The following is a 19,484-nucleotide window of genomic DNA, read 5'->3' as shown; positions in this document are numbered from 1 at the left end:
TGGAAGGCACTTCAGATTCTTAAACCTTGGGTCGAGTGCTGTAGCTATCTTTAGAAATCTCACATTGGTACCCTCTTTGCGTTTTGTCAAATCTGCAGTGAAAATATTCTTAGAATGAACAACAAGTGTGGGGTCATCATCCAAGACTGCTGTATCATGAAATACATGGCAGAATGAAGGTAAAACAGGGCAGGAGACATACAATTCTCCCCCAAAGAGTTCAGTCACAAATTTAATAACCGAAATTTTTTTTAAACAAGCGTCATCAGCATAGAAACAAGTCCTACGGAATGGTGACCGAAGCACAAAGGGGCATACAAATGTTTAGCTTATCTGGCATGTAAACACCGTGCAATGTCGGCTACAAAAGTGCCATGCAAGTGCACTTTCTGATGACATTGTAAAGAAGAAGAGGGCAGCATTATCTCCTGTAAATGTAAGCGAACTTGTTTAGCCAATCTCTAAGACAAAGAAGAAGTAGTAGGACCGAGTGGACTTGTAGGGTCTCAAGTTTTACATTCTTTTGTTTTTGAGTGCAGTTATGTAAGAAAATAAAAATCTACATTTGTAAGTTGCACTTTCATGACAAAGATTGCACTACAGTACTTGTATGAGGTGAACTGAGAAATACTCTTGTCTACAAATATTTGCACTGTAAAAATTATAAATAATATACATTGATTTCAGTTATAACACAAAATATAATATATATGAAAATATAGAAAACATCCAAAACATTTCAATTGGTATTCTACTAACAGTGTGATAAAAATTGTGATTAATCATGATTATTTTTTTTTAAATCGTAATTAATTTTTTTGAGTTAATCGCGTGAGTTAACTGTGATAAATTGACAGTCCTAACTTAAATGTACACCTTGCATCCACTCTTCAATAGGTGAATTGTGCCCTAGGGTGAAATACTGACCCTTGTGACTTAACCAGGACAGGATTTCACCACTAGTTTCTAAATAATGCTTTAATTTATATTAACAGATATGTTTCACGTGTAAAATGGGGATAATGATGCATACTGACCTATTTAAAAGCACTTTTGAGATCTATGGATGAAGAATGCTGTGTAAGAGTGAGACATTTAAAATGCAAACATTCTTCAGTATCACTGTACACAATAAATGTTTTCTGAACTATTTAACACATATTCCTTAACTTTTATTGTATATTATTTAAATTATGAAACTCATATTTTAAAGAACAGTATTTTGTAATATCTAACATTATATAATACTCTATATACAGTATTTGTTAAGGCTCCAAATTGTTATTAAAATAGGCTGCTTAATGTCTTAAGAAACAATGATTATCTGCCACCTATTTGTAAAAGCATCCTAGCTACTACCTATCATATTATCAAGAAGTGGTTGCCCAGCAGCACCGGAAACAGACTTTTTCCATCTGAAAAAACAGGTTGTGCTCAATTGTTTAGGAGGTCATCATTTCCTGACTCTTTGCAATACTAAACAATGCTTGACACAATGCTCGAAGTCAATTAGTTCTGGTTCACATTTCCAAACCTGCCCTGCATGTAAACACCGAACTGAGTTTCAAAATAAATTATAGGATAGTAGAAAAAGCCTGACTTTGGTTGCTGGAACACAGCAGATACCTTAAGTTCGAACAGTTCATCTTGAAACACTTTCACTCTGCTTTGATTCCAACTAAAAAGAAAACCTGTCTTCTGATGGCCCATTTAAACTTATGAATCGTACTACAAAACATGAAAAGAAAAAACAAACAGGCTTTCTGCTAGAATTTTTAATGAAGACCTAGTGGGAAAGAAAGTGTAGAAATCGATTTCCAGCTGCATAACTTTGCCTCAAACCACATATCTGTGGAACAACTGCTTAACCAAAGTATAGTGAAAAGCTTAATCCTTATCTAAGGAAACAGAAACATTAAGCTGCTGCCGCCAAAGAATTCCTTACCTGTTCTAGCCCAAGGGACAGGAAGGTTCAATTTTAAAAAAAGTAATGCTTTTTTTGTTTGTTTTAAATGGGGAAGAAGTGGAATCTGTAGTAAAAACATTATTGATACAACCTTTAAAAAAAACACCTCTTTGAAATCATAAATCTTCCTGTTCTACTGATGTTGCTCAGATTAAATAAGAAAATGCATCCTCTAGCTGTAACACAATCCTTGAAGAAGCCTCCAAGGATTAAAAGTGACTCAAGTGCTTCTCATTGACCCCGTCTACACTGCGCCTTAAATTCGAATTTAACAGCGTTAATTCGAATTAATGGTGCACCCGTCCACACTACACCGCCCTGTAATTCGAATTAAAGGGCTATTTAAATCGATTTTAGTACTCCTTCAAAACCACAGGAGTAACCCTAAAATCGATGTTACTAATTCGGAATTAGTGTAGTGTGGACGGAAATCGAAGTTACTGGCCTCCAGGAGGTATCCCAGAGAGCACCACTGACCGCTCTGGACAGCAGTCAAAACTCCGATGCACTGGCCAGGTAAACAGGAAAAGCCCCGCGGAGTTTTGAATCAGTTTCCTGTTTGGCCAGCGTGGGGCTCTGAGCAGCACAGGTGACCACGTACAGCTCAGCAGCACATTTAAAAATGCAGTCTCCTGAGAATAGAAAAAGAGCTCCAGCATGGACCACAGAAGAGCTAGTGGATCTCATTGCTATCTGGGGTGAGGATTCAGTGCTTACAGAACTCCGTTCGTCAAAACGAAATGAGAAAACATTTGAAAGAATTTCAAAGTCTATGATTGAAAAAGGACACAGGAGGGACTCGTTGCAATGTAGGATAAAAGTCAAAGAACTGAGGCAGGCATACCAGAAAACCAGAGAGGCAAACGGAAGGTCTGGAGCAGGTCCGAAAACATGCAAGGTTCTATGCAGAGCTGCATGCAATTTTGGGGGCTTGGCAACAAGTACCCCCCGTGGCCGTGGATTCAGAGGTCAGTGTTGCAATATCAACCGTGCTGAGGATTCTGCAGAGGGGGCAGATGACGAAGATGAGCAGGAGGAAGAGATTGCAGATAGCACACAGCTCTCAATTACCAACAGCAGCCAGGAGCTGTTTTTGAGCCCTGAATTACCCTCCCAGCCCAACCAAGCCACTATCCCAGACAGTGAAGCCATGGAAGGGACCTCTGGTGAGTGAATGTTTCTATCAATCATGGTTACAAACAAGCGTTTTTTAATTATAAATTTGAAGCATGCGTTGTCATTCTTCTTAGCCAGTACAGTTACAGGAAAAGTTCGTTAACATGTCTGGGGATGGAGTGAAAATCCTCCCAAGAAATCTCCATGAATTGATATTGGAGGAAATCAAAGAGCCTTTTCAGTAGATTTCGGGGCAAGGCAGCCTTATCCGGTCCCCCATTGAACAAACTTTCCCCTCCAGGCATGCATGACGTAATTTGGAATCATTGCTTCACAGAGCATAGGAAGGCTTGTGCTGGGCTTCTCTGTCTGTTTGGCGAGCAGGGACTCTTCCCAGCTAACAGCCACGCGCTGTGAGGGGTGGAGGGAGGATGCTTTAGGAGGGAGGAGGGAGGAGCTGGAGAACCCTGGAGAAGTCAAACATAAAGACTTACCATGGCTGCATGGAAGCTGAATTATGATTACAGGACCGGGAACCTGCGTCTGCAGTGTGCTCTGACCCCAGGGACAGAGGCTCTCAGTATTAAAAGATGCAAAATTCGACCTTGTAGTGAAATCACATGTGCTATGTAAGGTGCATAGTTTGGTTCACTGTGAGTACAATCATTGTTCTGTAAAATGTATCTTTTTACATACTTCTCTGTACTCTCTTACCTCCCCCATACAGCTGCGCACTGTTCTGTACTCCCTGCCCCATCTGGAAGGCTAGCCAAAAGGCGGAGAGAAAGAGAACTCGAGATGAAATGTTTTCAGAAATCATGGAAGTAAGCCACAGTAACAGAGCTCATCATAATGATTGGAAGGAAGTGGTAGCAAAATACAAGAAAGATGCCAGTGACCGGGAGGACAGGAGAGACGACGCTCGAGATGAGAGGTGGCGGCAGGAAGAACAGAGTGGCGGAGGAAGACCGCAGGTAGAAGAGAGGTGGCGCAAGGAAGACCTGGCAGGAAGATCAGAGGTGTAGGCAGGAAGATCTGCGTGTTGCGTGATGGAACGCTGGAGCTGCTGCTGTGTGAACACACTGAGATCCTCAGACGCATGGTGGATGGTCAGGAACAGCAGCGGGGTTACAGAGTGCCACTGCAGCCCATGTTTAACCACCCTCGAAGCTCCCCAAGTTCCATATCTCCCTCACCCAGACGTGTTAGAATGCGTGGGGGAAGGCTTTCTTCACCAGAACACTCCACCCCATGGACAGCCCAACCAAAAGGCTGACATTAAGCTGAAATGTGCTTCATGGGCTTTTCCTTACCTCCGATCCTCCTCCAAAAGCACACCATGCAGGGATACCTAGATAATTCAGTGCCTCTTTATATAATTACTTTCTAATCAAGAATACATCCAAACGGGGGAGGGTGGTTTTCTTACAGGGAATGATTTTTAAAAAAGAACTCATGATTTTTAAGCAATAACAAATGACTTTTAATACTGAATAAATGATTTTTCAAATATACTGACTTTATTTCCTTCAGCTAGATGTAATCAAAGGGGGGGGGAGTTGCTTTTAAAAGTCCTTCAGCAAGCTGTAAGTAAAGGGGGAGGGTGGGTTGCTTACAGGGAGTCAAGAGAGGCGGAGTGTTCATCAAGGGGAACAAGCACTGCAGTCACACCATACCCTGGCCCGCGCTGAAACTACTTTTCAAGGCTTCTCTGATGCGCACCGCCTCCTGGTGTGCTCTTCTAATCGCCCTGGTGTCTGGCTGCTCGTAGTGAGCGGCCAGGTGATTTGCCTCAGCCTCCCACCCCGCCAGAAAGGTCTCCCCCTTACTCTCACAGAGATTGTGGAGCACACAGCAAGCAGCAATAGCAATGGGACATTCTTTTGGCTGAGGTCTGAGCGAGTAAGTAATGATCGAAAGCGCCCCTTTAAACGCCCAAATGCACACTCTACCACCATCCTGCACTTGCTCAGCCTGTAGTTGAACAGCTCCTGACCACTGTCCAGGCTGCCTGTGTATGGCTTCATGAGCCATGGCATCAAGGGGTAGGCTGGGTCACCCAGGATAACGACAGGCATCTCAACATCGCCAACTGTTATTTTCTGGTCTGGGGAAGTAATTTCCTTGCTGCAGCCGTTTAAAGAGAGTAGTGTTTCTGAAGACGCGAGCGTCATGAACCCTTCCTGGCCATCCCACGTGGATGCTGGTGAAACGTCCCTTGTGATCCACCAGTGCTTGCAGCACCATGGAAAGTACCCCTTGCGGTTCACGTACTGGGTGCCCTGGTGCTCTGGGGCCAAGATAGGGATATGGGTTCCATCTATGGCCCCTCCACAGTTAGGGAATCCCATTGCAGCAAAGCCATCCACTATGACCTGCACGTTTCCCAGAGTCACAAACTTTCGTAGCAGCAGCGTAACGATTGCTTTGGCTACTTGCATCACAGCAGCCCCCACGTAGATTTTCCCACTCCAAATTGATTCCCGACTGACCGGTAGCTGTCTGGAGTTGCAAGCTTCCAGAGGGCTATTGCCACTCGCTTCTGCACTGTGAGGGCTGCTCTCATGTTAGTATTTCATGGCGTTTCAGGGCAGGGGAAAGCAAGTCACAAAGTTCAAAGAAAAGTGCTCTTACGCATGCGAAAGTTTTGCAGCCACTGGGAATCGTCCCACACCTGCAAAACTATGCGGTCCCACCAGTCTGTGCTTGTTTCCCGTGCCCAAAATCGGCGTTCAATGGGTAGAAGCTGCCCCATTACCAGCAGTAGCTCCAAAATGCTGGGTCCCACGGTTAGGGAGAAATCAGTCTCCATGTCGTCATCATCATCATCGCTCTTGTCGGTGCGCTGCCATAGCTGCCGCCTCCTCCTCTCCTCCTACCCCCCTCTCCTGAATTTGCAGTTCATGGCTCAGCATAGACAGCACGAGAGTGCGCGTGGTGTTTACAACTTGCACGATTGCGTTACTGGTCTCAGCAGGGTCCATGGTCTCAGCAGGGTCCATGCTTGCTGTGCTATGGCGTTTGCTCTCTTCACCCAGGAAAAAAGGCGCGAAATGGTTGGCTGCTGCTTTCACAAAGGGAGGGGTGAGGCTGTACCCAGCACCACCCGGGACAATGTTTTTGGTCCCAGCAGGCACTGGGCTCTCAACCAGGAAGTGGGAACTATGGGATAGCTGTGGAACAGCTACCCACAGTGCACCGCTCCTGAAATCGACGCTAGACGTGGGCCATGGACGCACAAAATCGATTTTAGAATCATAGTGTGGACGCACTAAATCGGTTTTATAAAATCGATTTAAAGTAATTGGATTTAATCAGGTAGTGTAGACAAGGCCATTGTCACAGTGAAGGCTAATGTATTTCCTGATCTGCATGAGCACAGCTGGACAGAGGTAAAAACTGAAGGAATAATTTTCCAGTTAAAAAACAAAAAAAAAGTTCCGTTCTTGCAGTTGCTTGTTAAGAGATTAGTCATGCAAGTTTGAACTGAGCAACAAGCACATTTTAAAATCTGTACATGCCACCAAGAAGAGGACAGAAAGATCAACGCATAAGATTGCTAATCTGCCATTATGACCAACAGACATGAAGGGGAACAAATACAAATTCACATCCTTTACGTAACACACCTCTACCCCGATATAACGCTGTCCTTGGGAGCCAAAAAATCTTACCGCATTATAGGTAAACCGTGTTATATCGAACTTGTTTTGATCCCCCGGAGTGCGCAGCCCCGCCTCCCTAGAGCGCTGCTTTACCACATTTATAACACGAATTCATGTTATATTGGGTCACGTTATATCGGGGTAGAGGTATTATGTGAGGAAGCATCAAAGTGTACTCAAACAACAATACTGAAAGGAAGAAGCTTTGATTTTAAACACAAGGGAAAACTCGGAGAAATAGGTACAAAATACACAAAAATTCCCAAATCCAATTATGTTAACTGTTGCACTGTCACTGTAATGTTATTATAATTAAGCAATAGCTTTAATTTTAATTCCCTATTTCCAGGTATTAAAGTTCACAAGCTAGGTTGTTTTTTTTTTTTGTAACATTCCTTCCCTTCCCCCCTCTCCCATGAAAAAGTCTTTGATAAAACGTTTGTCTCTCTTAAAAATAGCAATTTGAGACATTTTGTCCTACTGCCATGCCCCCAAAAACGACACTGGATGGGAGCAAGTATATACATCAGCTTTTGAAGTCAGCTACAGCCTGGCTGAAAGTTTCAAGTTTTGTACTCTCTGGATGACACATTGCATTCTGGAGCATACAGCTCCAAAGCATGTGAATATGTTATAGACTGCACATTTACACAACCCTCCCTGATCAAAAAATCCTTTTGCTGGGGGTTGGGTAGAAAGAGAAAGGGAAAAGAGAAATAAGTGGAAGACAACCAACAAGGATATACTCAGAGTGATCAAATGTAAGACTGGCTAGTCAGACTTTTCTCTAAGTCTCTCTCAGCCTATGGAGAGCTCCAAATATGTGCAGGGCTGAGCTCCAAACACGTGCACTGCTTAAAAAAATAAAATATTTAAAAAAAAACCTAAAAACCCAGTGCGCTCCTTATATGTTTTTCCACTATACTTGTTCAACCTATGACTTTCAAACATTGATGAATGAACCAAAATTTGGTTATTTTATACCAAAATGTCTTCAAATACGTCAATTTGTTGTGTTGTCCACACATCTAAAAAGGTATTAGAACCATTTCTTAAAAGAACGAAACTTTGTTTTAAAGCTTTAAAGGTGATATCCCAATGTTATAAAAAACTCATTATATAAAGTTATATTCCTCCAGTTAGTTATTCACAATATGTAACTCCTGTAAGAAGTTACAAACAAGACAGATCAAGAATTTATTTTTATCAACTGTAGATTAAAATCAGGCTTAAAAACATGATTCACAATTATGAGATTAATGAAAATGGAAATAAAATCATCAAAAATGTCAGAAAGAAAGGCCTCAATATCTATATAAGATAAAGTGTACTTGCTTTTCTCTGTTCATCATCTATGCAGTGCTGAAGCTTCTCATCAAATAGCTAAAAGAAAAAACATTTGTGAAAATACTGCAAGTGTGGTTTTTCATACGTCAAACAACTTGAAACTACAAACAAAACAGTTATTAACTTTCTATAACTGTTGTTGTTTGAGAGGTGGTGCTCATATTCTTTCCAATATAGGTGTGTGCATGCTGCGTGCACCACCAGCGTAAAGTTTTCCTCAGTGGTATCCATCAGGTCAGCTCTGGTGCCTCTGGAGTTGCGCCCTCATAGTGCCAGTATATAAAATCCTGCCATCCCACTGCCCCCTCAGCTTCTTCTTGCCGGTTAACTCCTAGAGAGGGGATGGAGGGTGGGTTCTGCAATGGACATGAGCAACGTCTCGAAGAACAGCAATTACAGAAGAAAAAAAACATTTTTTCTTCGAGTGCTTGCTCACGTCCATTCCAATGTAGGTGACTCTCAAGCAGATGAAGGAGGGGGGTTCGGAGTTCAATGACAAGCAGACTGTAGAACTGGTCTGCCAAATCTGGTCTGCTGACTGAAGGTATAATAAGTTGCAAAAAGGGTGGACCAAAGACTATGTTGCCACTCTACAGATATCCTGGGAGGGAACTGTGACACTGCACTCCACATGTTTCATGGAAATATGCTTATGAGTGCAAATATGATGCAACTGAAACATGCTTTATGCAAAAGGTCTCTTGTAAGGTATCACAACAAAGGTTACAAACTACTGAATATATTCCTCCTATTTGTATGCCTGTATCATTCTTGTATCTGAAGCTAGAAATATGAAGTATAACTCTGAGGTCCTATTGTAATAATTATGCAAAGTGTGGACCATTAATGATGGTTTAGAATCTTGATGGCTCCCCTTGACTAGGACAACTGGTTGTAAATGGTTTATTTACCTGCAAGCCTTCTTGTGTACGTGTGGGCCAATCCAGGAAGAACGGAGACTAGGGGTCTTACAGTGACATGTAACCATGTCACTTGATAATGAAATCCATCTTCAATCTGGTACTTTTCCATTTAGAAGGAGGGGTGGGGACCCAGAGACACAAAAGATTCCTACCGTGTGCCAAAACTATAAAAGGGGGTGGGGCAGGACAAGAGTGGCTACAGTCATGAGAAAAACCCTGCTTACCACCGGAGATGTCTGCTGGAACTAACAAGAACTGTACCAGGGAAAGGATTGGGCCCAGATTAGGAAGGAGTCTAGTCTGTGAAAGAAGCTCATTGGAACATCTTTAAGGGTGAGATATTATCTGTAATCAGTTTCTTAATGTATTAGGCTTAGACTTCCATGTTTTTGCTTTATTTTGCTTGGTGACTTACTTTGTTCTGTCTGTTATTTCTTGACACCACTTAAATCCTGCTTTTTATATTTAATAAAAAATTGATTTTTTTTATTAATAAACCCAGAGTATGTGATTAATACCTGGGGGGGCAAACAGCTGTGGATATCTATCACTGTTATAGAGGGTGGACAATTTATTAATTTACCCTGTAAAAGCTTTATACAGAGTAAAAAAGATTTATTTGCGGTTTGGAGCCCATTGGGAAATGGGTGTTTGGGTGCTGGAGATAACTGAAAACAGTTCAGCAGGTTACCTAAGTCTGCAGCTTGGGGGGCGTAGACCAGACCCTGGGTCTGTGTTGCAGTGAGCTAGTGTGTCTGGCTCAACAGGACAGGGTTCTGGAAGTCCTAAGCTGGCAAGGAAAATGGGATCAGAGGTAATTTCAACGTACCAGGTGAAAGTCCCAAGGGGATCTCTGTGACTGAACCCATCACAGGAACCTGTCACAAACACGGCTGAATGAGAGTGCAGCTGGACCTTGTTCTTGAAGAAGACTGTGTATGGTGGTTCTGAAATAAACAGCAAAGAATCCTGTGGCCCCTTATAGACTAACAGACGTTTTGGAGCACGAGCTTTCATGGGTGGATACCCACTTTGTCAGATGCATCCCCATGCATCTGATGAAGTCAGTATGCATGCCCATGCATCTGATGAAGTGGGTATTCACCCACGAAAGCTCATGCTCCAAAACATCTGTTAGTCCATAAGGGGCCACAGGATTCTTTGCTGCTTTTACAGATCCAGACTAACATGGCTACCCCTCTGATACCTGAAATAAAAATGCCCTAATATCCGAGACCCTCGGTGACTGGAGACATTGACGGCTGTGGTTTCAAGAATGGGACACCTGCACATACAATCTCTGGATCCAGCCACCATAGGAGGGTGATGATCACTGAACAGAGAAGTGTGACTACCATGTCCAAGCAGTCCCGGCCTGTTCGGTACACTGATGCTAGCCAGACCTAAAGAGGTCTGAGTTGCAATCTTGCATGTTTCACCATATCAGTGCATGAAGGAAGGCTCTTGCCTGGACCAAGCTAAGGACCACTCCTATGAACTCTATCCTTTGGACAGGGGAGAGCATTTACTTCTGCATGTTTATCAACAGGCCCTAATTTCTGGAAAGTTGACAGTATTAGCCATATGCCTGCATCCACATGGGCCATGGTCTGACCTCTGATCAGCCAGGCATCAAGGTAAGGATATACAGTACCTGAATGTTTTGTTTCCTTAGGAAAGCCAAGACAACTGCCACGCACTTTGTGAAAACCTGAGGGGCTTCTGATAGGGTCAACGGAAGTACAGCAAACTGGTAACGTACCTGGTTCACAACTAATTACAGGAATCTTCTGTGGCCTTGGAAGATTGAAATAGGAGAGTGGCATACCAGTCTCCTTGATCCACAGAAGGGATGTCCACACAAGGGATAATGGAAGCCAAGGAAAACATGCAGAACTTCAGCTTTTTCATGGATCTGCTGAGGTTTTGCAGGTCCAGGATGGGTTTGAGACTGCTGTTGGCCTTCGGGATTAGGAAATAACGGGAGTAAAACCTCCTGCCCTTAGCTCCGAAGGAACCTCCTCTACTGCTCCCCCTTGCAGAAGCATTCGCACTTCCTGGATTAGAAGTTGTTCATGAGAAGGATCCCTGATGAGGGATGGGTAGGGAGGGTGGAAAGGAGGGGAAGAACTGAACTGCAGGGAGTATCCCAATCCTACTGTGTGTGGCACTCAGTAGCCTGATATGGACCCACGCCCAATAGAAGTGGAATAACCAATCCACAAAAAATTGAGAAGGGTGGGATCCAGACACTGTCCTAGTACCCCATCCTCAGGTGTACCCTCAAAAGGCCTACTTAGACCCAGACAATTGTCTGGCAGGGCCAGTCCTATGGGCCGACAAGGACTGGGCAGGAGGCCTCCTCTTATAGCTCCTACTCCACCTCTTTATTGTAATCTGGCCTTGACTGAGGCTGGTAAAAATGGGGCAATGGCTGGGGTTTTAAGTGCTTTCTCAACTGGGCCAGGGTGTCTAGTCCTCGGGACTTAGGGTGGTCCTCAAATCCTTTAAGCTGTGGAGCTTAGAGTCTGTCTGCTCCAAAAAGATAAACATACCCTCAAAAGGGAGGTCCTGGATAGTCCACTGCACTTTGTATAGGAGGCCCAAGGCCTGTAGCCACGAGCTTCTCCTCATGACCACAGCCAAAGCCATGGCTGTAGCCCTCACTGTGGAAAAGATCTTTCTGCCAAAGAGATCCAGCTCCTTGGCGTCCTTGGCCGTTGGGGTAGGTCTTTGCTGTCCTTGCCTCTCTCGTTCATTCACCACTAGCGACCCTGGAGGAGGATGGATGTATAAGTATTCAAACCCCTTCAGGGGAACAAAATACTTTTTCTCCACGCCCTTTCCAGTGGGTTACAAGGAGTCTGCCACAAGGCCTTAACAGATTCCAGAATAGCACCATTCAGAGGCAAAGCCACTCACGATGGCCCCGAAAAGGCCAAGATGTCCACCAAGGCATGGGAGACCGCCAAGATTTCCTCCACCTGGATCCTCAGGTTTTGGGCTACTCTCCTGAGGAGCTCCTGGTGTGCACCGTAGTCGTCCTTCGCAGGTGCAACTGAAGTCCCCACTACCACCTCATCAGGAGAGAAGGAGGAGGAGGAGGATGTAAGCACAGTTATAGGGCCCTGTTCCAGTCCTTCAGCATCTGAAAGATCCTGTAGTATCAGGTCCTGAAGTTCGGTGCTGGGCTTGGTAACAGGTCCTGATTCCTGTACCAAGGGAGGTGGTGGGGGAGTTCTACACTCCAACACAACACAGTAAGATCTCCTCAATTGAGGCCCTGGACCAGATGGAAGGCTCAAGGATTCCAGAAAGGCCATTGCCCTGGCATCTTCCACTGTGCTGGCCAGGCCACTGGTGAGTACCCTTGGCCCATATCAGTTGTCAGGTATCAGTGGTCAGACCGGTGTTACCTCCTGTGGGAGGTACAAGATTCTGCCTCAGAGTATGATTGTGAGGAATCTCTCCTTGGTGACCATGGAGGAGCAGTACCAGTTGGTGCTGGAGAGTAGTGCGAGAGGGAGGCAACCAATGCTGTGTCATCACCACCAGTTTTCTGTTCAGTGGCACCTGGGGCCTCTATGCCACAGCTGCGCTCGTCTCTAGTGCCCATTGACACCTGGTGGGGGATGGCAATAGAGGAGGGACTAATAGCTCCCTTGCTGTCTCGAACACTTCTGACATAGATGGAAGAACCAGAGCTGCACTCAGATGGTTCTCCCTTGGAGAGTCCAACAGTACTGGCCTCGATGGGTCTCTTTCTTGGGCTGGAGTCAATGGTACTATGCTGGTAGCTGTTGACTCATGAGACCTGGCACGGGTCTCACTCTGCCAACTTCCCTGTGACCAGTGGGTTTCAGAGCTGGGGAACACCCCACGTCTGTTTTTCTTCGCTTCTTTGGCACCGGTGACTGGGATAGGTGCCAAGTATCCTGGTGAGGCATAGATCTCCTCTGTACCAGAGAGCCCTAATGGTGCCGAGAATCTCAGAACACGGATATGGAGTCCTTTCTTGATGTCAGAGTGGCTGAACTACACTGTCTCTCAGAGACGCCGGTGCACTTCTCACAGAGATAGAGGTGCTAGGTGCTGAATCAGTAGGACTTGGTTCCAAGATGGGATAGAGACACACCTCCATAAGGAGGAATTTGAGTCTCTGATCCCTGTTCTTTTTAGTACGGCATTTGAACCCCTTTCAAATCCTGCAGCGCTTCCACAGGTGAGACTCGAGCACTTAAGGCAGCAGAATGGGGGGGTGGAGTGGCACTAATTGGCATGGATTATGCCAAGCCTCACATAGCTTAAACCCAGGAGATTGGGAAAGGGGCAACCCCAGTAAGAAGGGTCCTAATGTATTAACTACTAAATAACAATAGACTGTAAACTCTAACCACTACTATTTAACTATATACAGGAAAAGAATCAAAGTCCACTAAGGAAAGTACTTGTGTGAACACAAGGACAAGCAAAAGTTCCAGCGGCCACCATGGATGTTAAGAAGGAACTGATGGGTGGCAGAGCAGCAGGACCCTGTATACTGGCGCTATGGGCGTGACTCCACGAGGCACCAGAACAGACTCAATGGATAGCACTGAGGGAAAACTTTCTGGCAGCAATGCACGCAGCGCGTGCACACCTACATTGGAATGAATATGAGTAAGCACTCAAAGGAAAACCCTAGGATTTTGAAAACAAAACAAGTACACCTCTATTCTGACATAATGCAGTCCTCGGGAGCCGAAAAATCTCACCGTGTTATAGGTGAGACCACATTACATCGGGGTAGGGACAGGAACCGCTCCCTGCCCCAGCCCACCTCCTCCCTGAGCATGCTGCCGCCGCTCCGCTTCTCCCTCCCTTCCAGGCTTGCCATGCCAATCAGCTGTTTGGCCTGGCAAGCCTGGAGGGAGAGGGAGAGAAGCGGAGCGGCAGCGCAGTCAGGGGAGAAGGAGGAGATGAGCTGGAGCAAGGAGCTGTTTCTCTGCACCCACTGTTACTTGCTGCAGCCCTCCTCAGGACCGCCCCCCCCCCCCCCCCCCCCCCCCCCCCCCATTCTGTCTCCTCCCATGAGCATGCCACAGCTCTGCTTCTCCCCCCTTCCTCCCAGGCTTGCCGCACCAATTAGCTGTTTGGGACGGCAAGCCTGGGAGAGAGGGCGAAGAGGAGCTGAGTAGCGTGCTCATAGGAGGAGATGGTAGTGGAGTGGAGGTGAGCTGGGGTGGGGAGCGGTTCCTCTGCCCCCCCTTTACTTGCTGTGGCCCCCCTGCCCCAGCTCACCTCTGCTCCACCTCCTTCCACGAGCGCACCGCAGCTCTGCTTCTCCTCCCTCCCAAGCTTACCGTGCCAAAGAGCTGATTGGTGCAGCAGGCCTAGGAGGGAGGAGAAGCAGAGCTGTGGTGCGCTCATGGAAAGAGGTGGAGTGGAGGTGAGCTGAGGCTGGGGGGCCCCAGGGAGGGCCGCAGCAAGTAACGAGTGGGCGCAGAGAAGCCACTTGCGGTAACATGAATTCAGATACAACACTGTACAGCAGTCCCATGCACCGGACCGCTGGTTTACTGCGTTATATCCAAATTCGCATTATATAGGACCACATTATATCAGAGTAGAGGTGTACAATCCAAGCAATATAACCCCCAACAACAATTAGTTCATATTTCTTTTAGAGTATTTGTGACATGGTGACATTGTCATTGACATTCCATGGTTTGCTACAACACCCACGCTCAGTTACTGAGGGCTTGTCTATACTGGCACTTTACAGCGCTGCAACTTTCTCGCTCAAGGGTGTGAAAAAACATCCCCCTGAGCACTGCAAGTTTCAGCACTGTGAAGTGCCAGTGTTGCCGCAACTACACAGTTCCATTAAAGCACTGCCTCAGCCAGCGATTTAACTTTGCTAGTGAAGACATGCCCTGAGGCTGTGTCTTTTGATTCCCATACTGTCATTGTTCTGCAGTTTATTAAAAAAGGTGGAGCTGACAAGATACATAGGGAGTTCCATTCAGCACTTTTTGGACAAAGAAGGCTGCTCCGGTGTAAGGTTTTATGGGAAGAGTGAGTCACCATTTAAGGACACATTGTTCAGGACACCACCAGCAAACAGGCTTATCTGTTCTTTTTTCTTATCTGAGACTGATAGATCTTTGGAGTAAGGACCCTGCTTAGCACTAGGTCTCTACAGAACCTAGCACAATGGAGTCCCTAATCCTGATCAAGCATTCCGAGTCCTATCCTGATATAGATTTAGTATTAATAATTGCTGGTGCTTGTGAATCTGTCCAATCGCAAAACATTATATAATGATTTCAAACTTTCCACTGTTCAAAACAAGTCAGCTCCCATTTACTTTTATCTTTAATACAAAAGAAAAATGAACTACGGGATTAAGTGAGAACAGATAAAATTACTGGACAAACTTCATTGACAAGTTATTTTATTACCATCTTGGCTGAGATAAACACACTAAATTACATTTTGAAAGCAGTCGAAAATGCAGGACGCATTTAATAAGTAGGTGTTGTAAGCAATTCAAGATAGATATCTGTGAAAGTAATTTTCTTACTCTTAGTCTTTAAGGTGTTACAAGGACTCGTTTTTATTGATACAGACTAATATGGTTACTTCTCTGAAACCTGTGACTCATGGATATGCTACTCTCCCCCCCTCCAGATACACTCTAGAAATTAATTTTAGAGATGTTTGATGGTCTGTGTTATATAGAAGGTCAAACTGAATGATCACAATGGTGCCTTCTAGCCTTAAAACCTATGACAACATGCCCAGACAAAAAAAGGGATTTTGGCCATTAAACCTCCCAAATTTGACTTATGCAAAGAGGAAAAAACCTCTGAATTCTATTTCAAGACTCAATGACATTTCACAAATAGGATTCCACTTACAGACAGACAGTTCTGCTTTAGTTTTTGAACTTTCCTGTTCATTACCTGGGACGTTTGCATGACCCCACAATTTTTGATCCTTAAGCATCGATCTGCTCCTACTAATTAAAATGACGTAAAAGCAGCCAGTTTAAACTGAGGAGCCCAATCTTTGACACTGGGAGCCATCCTAACATCTTATCAATGGTCCAAGTGCTGCACCTAATTTGCATACAATCATAATTTGTCCAAATTAAACGTAAAAAAAATTGTTTGAATTTGTAACTCCCTTGAGAGAGGAGTTAAAATTGTTTATTTAAATTCACCATCAATAAAAACTAAAGGTTGATCAGATTTGTTCTTGCCCTGCAGAGAGAGGGTTAAGCGGGACAAGGGTGCATTTTATGGTCTCCACTGATCTATGTGTGGCTCTTAGACTGCATGCTAGGTACCACTACTATACATGAAAGATTCACACACGTACACCCCCACCCCTTTTTCCTCTCCAAAAAAAGACGACTGGAGAAGCAGGGGGGAGGGTCTGAAAAATTTTAGTGCTTTAGTTTTCTATGTTACTTTCAGCTACCAAATTTAATAAGATATTGCACTGGAACAAGAAAACCTCAAATGTTATCTCCTCTCTAAAACTCAGCAAGTCACTTCTTGTACCCTTTCCTCTTCTCTGGTGCCATACTTCCCCTTTCTTGAATGCTGATACCTCGTTTTCCAAAACTCCCATGCCTTAGTTTCTGCAAGTCTCTTCCCGTCTCTTGTTTCTACTGTCCTTTCTCTCCACTACTTGTCAATCTTTTCTTCAGTCAGTCTCAGGTGACTGCTGAAGAGTACAGTGAGGCATATCCTTTCCTCCAGAGATGAGTGCTGTCTGAGATGGTTTCCTAACCCCTGCTGACACAAGCACAAGGGACATAGCTGTGTCCTAAATCATTAGGCCATGGGCCAAACTCTTTATTCTGTATGCCTCTCTCACTCATCTCAATCTTAGTGCATGTATTCCTTTCCCAGTGACAATACTAAATTTATGCTGATGCTCCCACACACAGTGCTTGCCCAATAATATCAGTAAGAGAAGCAGAACGTAACTGTAGCGGTCTTAATCAGGGGAAAATGTTGCAGGCAGAAACTGTGAATGGATAATCTTCTGCTGTTTCCAATAGTGTGGTGGAATATATGAGCTTGTCATCCCTCATCTCCCCCACGTAACCCCAAATACATAAGCAGAGCAGAAAAGTATTCCATTTTAATTGCTCGTACAGAGCAATTTACCCATGGTCAAAGTATCAGATTCACACAAATACAGCAGCAAAACTTCCTAAGCTGTCAGCAATCCCAGTTAAGCATGTGCAGGAGCAACAGCACAGGCAGGACTCCTCGTCAGCGAAAAAAATTAAATATCAAGGGCAAGATGATAATTTTAAGGATTCCACTACAAATTTAAACTCATTTACTTAAACCATCTCTGCCAATTCTCCAAAGTTAACTCTCTGAATGTAACAGAAAGCAGATTCTCAATATTTGACAGAAAACCCATTTTGAAAGAAGGCATACATTTAAAGTTACTCTCATTTTCTAACTCAATTTTACTCGAGTGATACATGATTCCAAGATCTCCATTCATCTCAACACAGAATTCTGTTCTCAAATTCAACCTAGTTTTTAGTCTGAATTTTCACTGTTACTTTCTGTAATCTTCTCTTTTAAAAAAAATATATGTACAGTGAAACCCCGCTATAACGCGATGTTTGGGGTCCAAAAAATTCCACCGCGATAAATGCGGGGTCATGGTATAGCGGGGTTTCAAGCCGGTCAGTTTAAGTCAGTTATCCCCAACACGGTGCATTGATGTGCACCGCCTAGTGACCAGTAACCAGCACCCAGCAGGGGAGAGAAGCTGCGGCCCCGCACCTGCCAGGGACAGAGAACTCCGAGGCTGCGGGTGCTGATGATCTCTGTCCCCAGCAGGTGCAGGGCCATAGCTTCTCGAGGAGCTGTGACTCTGCGCCTGCCGGGGACAGAGAACTCCAGGGCTGCGGGTGCCGGTGCTCTCTGTCCCTGGCAGGCACAGGGCTGCAGCTCCTCTTGAAGCCGGAGAGAAGCCGCGGCCCCGTGCCTGCTGGGGACAAAGGGCACCAGCACCTGCAGCCTTGGAGTTCTCTATCCCCGGCAGGCGTGGGGCCGAGGCTTCTCTCCCCTGCTGGGCACTGTCCTGGCAGGCGCTATGGCATTGGGGACCACTGGTATTAGGCCTTAAAGGGGAGCCAACTTATGATTGCTTTATATGCAATTTCGCGTTGTGAAAGTAGAATTAATTATATTGTAAAAATAAGAATGGATTAAAGAAATGTTGTACCTTTAAGCAGAAATAAGAAATGTTGAAATACAGGTGCCAGGAAAAGAAACATTAGGCATAAACAAGGGTGCAATAGGGTCGAACTAATTAACGATAGATCAGTAATAGTTATATGTAAGGAAATAAGATATGCATTGGTAGCCCAGGTCATTAGCAGATTGCTGCTTCCTTTGTTATCTTGCAAAAGATGCCCCAGCCCCACCTTTAATCTGTAGAAATAGATAGTTTTGTTCTTGTATGGTGGCTCACATTATCGGGGTGTATATTAGTAGCAGTTCTGTTGCTAATAAAACAAAGTGGGTTCCTATCAAATCTGTGAGTCCTGAGTCTATAACATGTTGACAATTTGGAGGTTCCATCCAAGATGGCATACTCGTCTTCCAACATCTTGGGAGCTACGTGAAGTCTTCCTACGGACCATTTGTAGATGACCAGTACGGAACCCGAGGACTATCCTGGGCATTCGTGGCCCGACGGCGGACTCCCCTCCCCACTAGAACGGAAAATTAGGCCGCATAACGACACCAGTGAAGTCTACGGCCATCAGAACATCTGCTTGGTTCCCACGCTGTTGCTGGAGGAGAGTTACGAGCGGGATCTGACATGAGGAATCTGGGGTCAGAAGGCGAGTAAATGTATTTCTGTGTTCTGTCCGGACGGAGCACTAGCCTGTCTTCTGTTGTCTGATCGTCCTCTCTTGCGTTGGAGTGTTGGTGGAGTCTGGGTTGCCTGTCAGTCTGTTCTGAGGAAAAATCGTCCGATCCAAGGGGTGATCCTGTCCCATACATCGCGGTCTGAGTGGAGTATGAATCCTGCACATATGCGAGCCCGCACCATGGCACTTTGGGTAAACCCACTGGTGCTGAAAGCAAAGGGGCATATTGAGGCAGTAGCCTGTGGGCGTCCTTTTGTTTAGTGTTGCACTGGGCAAAGTCCTTCTTGGGAACTTGGTTGTTGAAGTACTCCTGTAGGGTAACAAGAAGCGTCTAAGTTGGGACATGTTCAATGACACTACTGGCTTACTTCTATGGATTGTAGGATGGGTCCAGACTCCTAAGGAAAAAGGGTCAGACTCCTGTAGTAAATTTCTGGAAAACCGTCCGCTAGAACACAACTCAGACGGACCCAAAACCTCAGCGGGCCGGACTGTTAACACTTTGAACAAAGAACCAGGATGATGGGACGCTATAAGGACAAACTCAGCCAACCTAAAACTAA

General features: G+C 45.0%; 1 protein-coding gene across 8 annotated transcripts in view; it reads right to left on the bottom strand.

Annotated features, from left to right (window-relative positions):
- OSBPL9 (oxysterol binding protein like 9) overlaps positions 1–19,484 on the bottom strand; it is a 143,972-nt gene that overhangs the window by 44,864 nt on the left and 79,624 nt on the right. For 6 of the 8 annotated variants that reach the window (XM_075067607.1, XM_075067602.1, XM_075067604.1 and 3 more), the window contains one exon: positions 8,083–8,130. In XM_075067607.1, coding sequence (XP_074923708.1) covers positions 8,083–8,130 — 48 coding nt within the window. Of the gene's footprint in view, positions 1–8,082; positions 8,131–16,699; positions 16,718–19,484 lie in introns of those variants that run through there. The other 2 variants (XM_075067609.1, XM_075067608.1) reach the window with 2 other exon arrangements.

The sequence above is a fragment of the Chelonoidis abingdonii genome, chromosome 7 (assembly GCF_003597395.2).
Source record: "Chelonoidis abingdonii isolate Lonesome George chromosome 7, CheloAbing_2.0, whole genome shotgun sequence".
Lineage (NCBI taxonomy): Eukaryota > Metazoa > Chordata > Testudines > Testudinidae > Chelonoidis > Chelonoidis abingdonii.
This window is presented reverse-complemented; position numbering and strand designations above follow the sequence as displayed.